This window comes from Symphalangus syndactylus, chromosome 22, assembly GCF_028878055.3.
Source record: "Symphalangus syndactylus isolate Jambi chromosome 22, NHGRI_mSymSyn1-v2.1_pri, whole genome shotgun sequence".
Classification (NCBI taxonomy): domain Eukaryota; kingdom Metazoa; phylum Chordata; class Mammalia; order Primates; family Hylobatidae; genus Symphalangus; species Symphalangus syndactylus.
The window spans coordinates 21,123,884-21,131,937 of NC_072444.2; the positions used below are offsets into that span (position 1 = coordinate 21,123,884).

The 8,054-nt window shown below is 40.8% G+C and overlaps 1 protein-coding gene across 1 annotated transcript in view; it reads left to right on the forward strand.

The window, feature by feature from the left end:
- The window catches only part of LOC129472521 (neuroblastoma breakpoint family member 1-like), a 705,345-nt gene extending 703,278 nt beyond the window's left edge, over positions 1-2,067 (forward strand). The window contains 1 exon segment of the mRNA XM_063631768.1: positions 151-2,067. Coding sequence (XP_063487838.1) covers positions 151-394 — 244 coding nt within the window. The 3' untranslated portion in view covers positions 395-2,067.
- Positions 2,068-8,054: the final 5,987 nt, after the last annotated feature.

Genomic DNA, 8,054 nt, shown 5'->3' on the forward strand with positions numbered 1-8,054 from the left:
CAACATAAAGGCAATATTTTTTTTACCTCATTAATGGATCTATCCTTTTCCTTTTTTAACCACTTCCTTATGTTACCCCTGAAATCTAGTTGGGGCTCTGTGGTGTCTGATTTTCCCTGGCTGCTTCTTTAGTTTTGTCTCCTTTTCCAGGCTCAATGGGGTGCCGATGGAAGCAGAAGAACCTGAAGTCTTGCAGGACTCACTGGATAGATTTTATTCAACTCCTTCAACTTACTCTGAACTACATGCCTCATTCCATCACTGCAGAAGTGACTTTTACTCATTTGAGGAAGAGCACGTCAGCTTGGCCCTTGACATGGACAATAGGTTTTTTACTTTGACGGTGATAAGGCACCACCTGGTCTTCCAGATTGGAGGCATATTCCCACACTAAGCAGCCCTTACTAAGCTGAGAGATGTCATTGCTGCAGGCAGGACCTGTAGGCACATGTAGGTTTGAATGAAACTGTAGTTCCCTTTGGAAGCCCAGACAAAAGTTTTTAATTGTCTACATTAAAATAATTTTGGACAAAAAGTAAAACTCAATAGGATGGGAAAGTGGGCATGGCTCTATTCCTATTCTCAGACCATGCCAGTGGCCACCTGTGCTCAGTCTGAAGACATTGGACCCAAATTAGGTGTGACACGTTCACATGACTGTAGCACATGCCGGGAGTGATCTGCCAGACATTCTGATTTGAACCAGATATCTCTGGGTAGCTACAAAGTTCCTCAGGGATTTCATTTTGCAGGCATGTCTCAGCTTCTACATCTGCTCAAGGTCAGTGTCATCTTTGTGTTTAGCTCATCCAAAGGTGTCACCCTGGTTTCAATGAACCTAACCCCATTCTTTGTATCTTCAGTGTTGGTTTGTTTTAGCTGATCCATCTGTAACACAGGAGGGATCCTTGGCTGAGGATTATATTTCAGAGCCACTGACTGCTCTTGACAATTGTTAACCCACTAGCCTCCTTTGATTGGAGAAGCCATGGTCCTTCAGCCTCCAATTGATATCAATACTTAGGAAGACCACAGCTAGATGGACAAACAGCATTGAGAGGCCTTAGCCCTGCTCCTTTCAATTCCATCCTGTAAGAAACAGGAGTCAGGAGCCACTGGCAGGGGACAGCATGTCACCTGGGACTCTGCCGGTGCAGAATATGAACAATGCCATGTTCTTGCAGAAAACGCTTAGCCTGAGTTTCATAGGAGGTAATCACCAGACAACTGCAGAATGTAGAACACTGAGCAGGACAACTGACCTGTCTCCTTCACACAGTCCACGTCACCACGAATCACACAACAAAAAGGAGGAGAGATATTTTGGGTTCAAAAAAAGTAAAAAGATAATGTAGCTACATTTCTTTAGTTATTTTGAACCCCAAATATTTCCTCCTCTTTTTGTTGTTGTCATTGATTGTGGTGACATGGACTTGTTTCTAGAGGACAGGTCAGCTGTCTGGCTCAATGGTCTACATTCTGAAGTTGTCTGAAAATGTCTTCATGATTAAATTCAGCCTAAACGTTTTGTCAAGAGCACTGCAGAGTCAATACTGTGAGTTTCCAACCTCAGCCCAAATGTGGGCAGAGAAGGTCAAGTTTGTCCATCAGCACTATCATGCTATCAGGACTGGTTACTTGGTTAAGGAGGGGTCTAAGAGATCTATCCCTTTCAGAGACACCTTACTTATAATGAAGTATTTGGGAAAGTGGTTTTTAAAAGTATCAATGTCTTGTATTCCAATGATCATCCTCTAAACATTTTATCATTTATTAATCATCCCTGCCTGTGTCTATTATTATATTCATATCTCTACACTGGAAATTTTCTGTCTCAATTTTTACTGTGCCTTTGTTTTCGCTTGTGTCTGTTGTTGAAAAAAAATTCTCTGCCTGAGTTTTAATTTTTGTCCAAAGTTATTTTAATCTATACAATTAAAAACTTTTGCCTATCACTCTGGACTGTTGGATTGGTTTTTATATTCAGTGTTATAATCTTTTGTTATGCTGATTGGTTTTGGTGGGTACTGATGCGAATTAATAAAAACATTTTCATTTCCCTGTTTATTTTCTAATCTCTTCCACATTGTAGGCTATGTTTACCATATGTAGCAGAATGTATTTACTCCATTTCTTGGTTCTAGTTATTTGTATTCTTTGTGAGAGTGTGTGTGTGTGTGTCTGTGTGTGCCTTTGGCATTTAGGAAGGGTTGTGTAGCTCATATTTGATATTGACTAAAAATGTTTCATAGTTTTCCCCCCTTTGAACTAGACACACTTCTAATATTTGGTTTATACATTTTAAATTATGACTTTCAACGTCAAATATTTCCATATGACAGTCAATTACGTGATGTGTTTTCTTTTTCCTACCTCCTTTACCTGCCACTTCTCATAATAGTATTTGAACCTAAACATATGCCAGTGACATTCTGTGGTTGTCATCTTGCCTGCACCTTGGTTTTTGGTTTAGATCCACAATTAAATATATTAATGCTCATGAGCTATTCAAAAGTGAATGTCACAGTCATGACTTGCTGAGTGGTACTCATCCTTAACAGGGTCCTCATGAGGGAATCAGGTCTCGCTGAGTTTAGCATGTTTAATAATCTTTCTCACGGTCTTGATACATGGATCGCATTACTGGATATAAGGTGCTTGCCCAAAATGATTTTTCTTGAGTTTTTGGGAGATATTTTCTTCCTTGGGGGACATACATGGTGTATGTTCTCATTGTGGGATTCTATTTTGTTCTACCAGGACCTATAATTTCTGCCAGTTACTTCATTCGTTTGTTCTCTTCACCATGAGTCTCCAGAGGATGCTTCCTTTGTCCATGCCTCCCCATCTCTCAGCAATTCTGCATTTCATAGACTGGCACCGCTGGTCCTCCGCACGGTGAAGCCCCTTCCTTTCAATTCCCCAGTAGCCAGTGCTCTAATCCACCAGGTCTCATGCATGATCTGTGTTTCTCCACATGCTCTTTCTGAGGATAGTTTTAGCTGTGTTCTGTCATGAACAGGGCCCCCCTGCTGTCCTGGCCCCCGCTCCCTCTGCCCTTGTGTGGCTCCCAGACCCAGTTAAAGAAAATCACCTGGGGGCCACAGCGTTCCCTAGCCCTGGTGTTTAGGGGCAGGGTTATGGGTGGGATTTTTGACTCTAAGTTAACCGCTAGGGCTTTGAAGTGTCTGTTGAGAAATTCAGCTGTTATCATCCTAGGTGGACTTGCTGTCTCCTATCCCCCTACTTCAAATGCAGAACTTCAATCGTGTACAAAAGAAGACCGAGTCATATAATAGAACACACCCTTATTCATTGGCTGGCTTCACCAATCATCTCATGGCTGAACTTTTAAAAATACACTCTTAGCCACATACCTATGAAATGTATATGTGTGTGTATACGTATGTGAATTTGCTTCTGAGATTATGGGGGCTGAAATTCCCAGGATGGAAGGAAAGCTGGAGACCCAGGAAAGTATTTGTTTCCCATTAGGCCTCTTAATTCTCTCCTGGCCTTTGATTGATTGCATGAGTCCCCCCCCCCCCATTAAGGGGGGCAATCTGCTTCACTTAGTCTGCCCATCCCAATGTTAATCATATGCGAAACACTCTCTGGAACACAACCAGAATCACATTTGGCCGAATGTCCTGGCACCCTGGTGCTGGGTCACAGTGACACGTACAAGTACCTATCACACTTGCCCTTTGTCACATTTGTCATTTCCCCTGTTTTTCTCCCAATTTGCAGCTTATATTTGTTCTCTTAATACTGTCTTGTGTTGAGCAAAACTTTTAATTTTTGTAAAGTTGAATTTATCAATGTTTTCTTTAATGGTTTGTGTTTATTGATAACAGAACACTTTGCCTGTGTCGTGAAGATTTTGTCTTATATTTTCTGCTATACTTTTTCTAGTTTTATAGTTTATATTTAGTTGCATAATCCATTTTGAGTTAGTTTTTGAGTCAGTATTGAGGTTCAGGTGAATCTTTTTCATTTGGGAATATGCATGTCCAGTTGCTTCTACACAATTTGTTGACAAGAGAATGCCTTCTCCACTGAATCATATTTGGACCTTTGTCAATCCACTGGGTGGTTGAGACTGGTCCGAGGGCTGTCCTGGTGTTTGAAGAGAGAGACAGGGCATGAAGTAGGGTGGTTCTTATGAGAAAAATTAAGGAAGGCACATTTTTCTATGAGGCATAGGAAGCCCCAGGCACAATTGGGGTACCCTCTACCAGCATGTTGTAGCACACTCATCTCTGCTGTCTCTACCTCTCCTGTTGCAGAAGCTTGGGGGTGCATAGACACTGAGGTCGAGTGGTGTCTTTGGGCACTTTTGAGCATTGACACCAAAGCTCCAGCATCAAATCTTAGAATATCAAGCAGCCGGGTGGATCACCTGAGGTCAGGAGTTCACGACCAGCCTGACTAGCATGGTGAAGCCCCGTCTCTACTAAGCACAAAAAAATTAGCCGGGCATGGTGGTGCATGCCTGTAATCTGAGCTACTTGGGAGGCTGAGACAGGAGAATCGCTTGTGTACCTGGGAGGCGGAGGTTGCAGTGAGCTGAGATCACACAATTGCACTCCAGCCTGGGCAATGAGAGTGAAACTCCATCCCCCCCAAAATAAATAAATAAAAATAAAAGAATACCAAGCAGCTGAAGAAGCAGGAAAACATGACACGTAATGAAGAATCTAATAATCTAGTTGAAATTGACACACACATTGGAAATAGAAGAAAAGGACATTAGAGTAATTAGTATAATTGTATTTTAATTAAATGGAGAGGTTGAAGATTTTTTAAATATCAAATTCTGTAGATAAAAACTATGATTTACAGTCTGAAATGGAAGAAGGCACTGGATTAAACATTGCAGAAGAGAAGATTATTGAACTAGAAGGAATAGAAGTTGAAACTAACATAAATGAAACACATTAACAAATGACTTGAAAACATAAAAAGACCATCAGCATAAAAACTTTAAACACCCTAGTACAGGGCTAAATGGAATCCCTGAAGGGCAGGTAGTGGAGAATAGAGACAAAGATATTTAAAACATACTGGATGAAAGATTTAGAAGCTCCATGGAAGCGATAAACTTCAAATATTACAGAAATATGATTATCCTAAGAACAAGAAACATGCAGAAAACTTCACCAAGGAACACCTTAATCAAATCCATCAAAACCAGTGATAAAAAGGAAATCCTAAAAGTAATAAAAGGGAAAAGAACATGTTACATACAGGGCACTAAATATAAGGATGGCATAAGATTTCTCACAGGAAACTTTACAAACAAGAAGTTTGCAATAAAGTACTTAAGAAAAACTGTCACCTGCAATTCTACACCTGGCCAAATTATCTTTCAAAAATAAACATGAGAAAAAATATTTTTGAACAGAAAACAAAATGATCTCAATTTGCAGATGGTGTGATCCTATGAATAGAAAATCCCAAATAATACATACAATTGCAAACACACATGCCTGCACACAGACACCAGACATACACACACACACACACACACACACAAACATACACACGCACACTATCAAAGTTAATAAGCGAATTCAGCAAACTTTCAGCAAACAATCCGTTGTGATGGCAATGAACTATCTGAGAAGAAAACTGACACAATGATTTCATTTATAATAGCACCTGTAAGAATAATATGCCTGGAAATAAATTTGTTCAAGAAGGTGCAGTACCTGTACACAGACAACTACAGAACATTGCTCGAGGAGACTAAGGAAGGCCTAAATCAATGGAAAGACATCTTGTGTCCAGGGGTTGGAAGCTGTAACATGGTTAAGATAAAAATACAACTCAAAGCAATCCACAGACTCGCTACAATCCTATCAAAAAGTGGCCTTTTTTACAGGAATGCCTAAGAAGAACTTCATATTTCTAAAAAATAGCAAGTGTCCCCCCCAAAAAAAAGCAATCTTGAAATGCAAGAAGGAACATTCTCTATTCCAAAGTTCCTTAACTGCTCTCAGCAATACTTGGTAGTCTTCAAGATATAGGCTTTCACACCTTTTTTTTTTTCTTCTTTTGTTTCTAGACACGATCTCACTCTCACTCAGGCTGGAGTACAGTGGCAAGATCACAGCTCACTGCAGCATGGAATTCTCAGGCTGATGACATCCTAGGGCCTCATCCACTGAGTACCTGGGACTACAGGCTCACACCACCACACTCGGATAATTTTTCTGATTTTCAGTAGAGATGAGGTCTCACTATGTTGCCTAGGCTAGTTTCAAGCTTCTGAGCTCAAGCGACCCTCCTGCCACGGCCTTCCTAAGCACTAGGATTTGAAGCTGAGCCTGGCTGGCTTTCGCATCTTTGGTATGTAGTTTATATTTCTTGGTGTTATTGTAAATGTTTATGAAAGGAATCTTTTAAAAATTTTGTATTAAAATTATATATTTAAGGAATTACATGTAATATATATATTTAAGGAATACAACCTGAGGACTACATATACATATACATATACATATACACATACACATACACATACACATACACATACACATACACATACACAAACATATACATATACATACACATATATATATACAATACATAATGAACTAATGCCTACTAGGTGAGGGGCTGCCTTGTGAGCAAACCCAAGGTCCTTGGCTCACAAAGCCTTGTCTAGAAGGATGGAGGGATCAGCAAGCTGGGCACACAGCAGGTTCTGTCTTTAGTGCGGGCACCTGCCCACTCGGGTCTCTGGCAATCCTGACCAGGCTTCACAATGGGTGAGGTGAGCTAGGAATGGGAAAGTGGATGACCTCAGATCCAGAGACTGCCGTTGTCACCTGGGGACCTGGCATGTGCGTGGAGGAGTCTCCCACTGATTTGGCCCTGGGTCAATGCCCAAACATGCACAAGGACAGGACTCTTGGCCTCAATGTTTTAGGAGCCCTCAGTCTTCTAAAGAGGGTTTGTGGTGGGGAAGAATGTTCAACAAAACAGAAGAGTGATGGGTACTCTAGCTTGGCAACAGAGAATACTTCCTTGTGCTACTAAATGAGAATATTTGACAATTATGGACGACACAATTGAGCAACAGCTTTCACTGTTTAACAAGCAGTGTCTCTGGAACACTAGGTTAGTGCTGTCGGACGTTGACTGAAAAGTCAGTGGTTTGAGCCCATCCAGTCGCATTAATGTTTCTAGCTGATGTGACCTTCCGTCTGAAGAGTCTCTTCCTTGGACTAAATATATCTTAAAGCTTCTCTTCTTGTCTCTTGTCTATTTTCCAAGGCGCCTCTTTGTTGCTTGGGGCAAAAAAACTCCATTTTTAATCCACATCCAGCAAAACATCTACCCTTACTTATCCAGGTTTTTAGGGTTTTGAGTTTGTTTGTTTGTTTGTTTTCTCAGCTTCTCATATTTGGAATACTGGAAATTCCTAAAGTGGAGAATGACAGAACCTGAATCACACACACCTATGGTGAAGCCACAGGCTCTGGGTGAAAAACCTAATCTGCCAGGGCTTGAAGTTAAACACATTAATTTTCTGTGCTTCCATTTCTATCTGTCCAGTGGGCTTAATCAGAACACTTAGTTTGTCCAATGTTTAAACCAGCAGTGCAGGAAAAGCGTGGAGCCAATGCCTGTCACATAGCAATTGGTCAACACGCATGAGCTCCTGTCAGCGTCACGGCCTCCAGCATTTCCATCAGGCTTTGATCTTTGAAACGTCCTTCCTGATGTGAATGGGTCATTCTTCAAACATTCTCTAACCGATGGCCATGAAATTACTCCAATGTGTATTATTACAAATACAACTGCAGGGACCAGACTGACACATGTATCTGTTGTATCTGTCATGCGTCGCTTGTCTATTTCTCTGTAGATACCCGGTGATGGAATTGTCAGACCAAAGTACTTATACATTTCTGATTTTGCTAATTTCTATCTAAATTACTGTGAAAAGAAGCTATAACAGGTCATACTTTTAATATTTTATGAGAATTCTTTTTTTCTCCATCTTCTGGCCAAAACTGGGAAGTACTTGCCTACCATTTCCT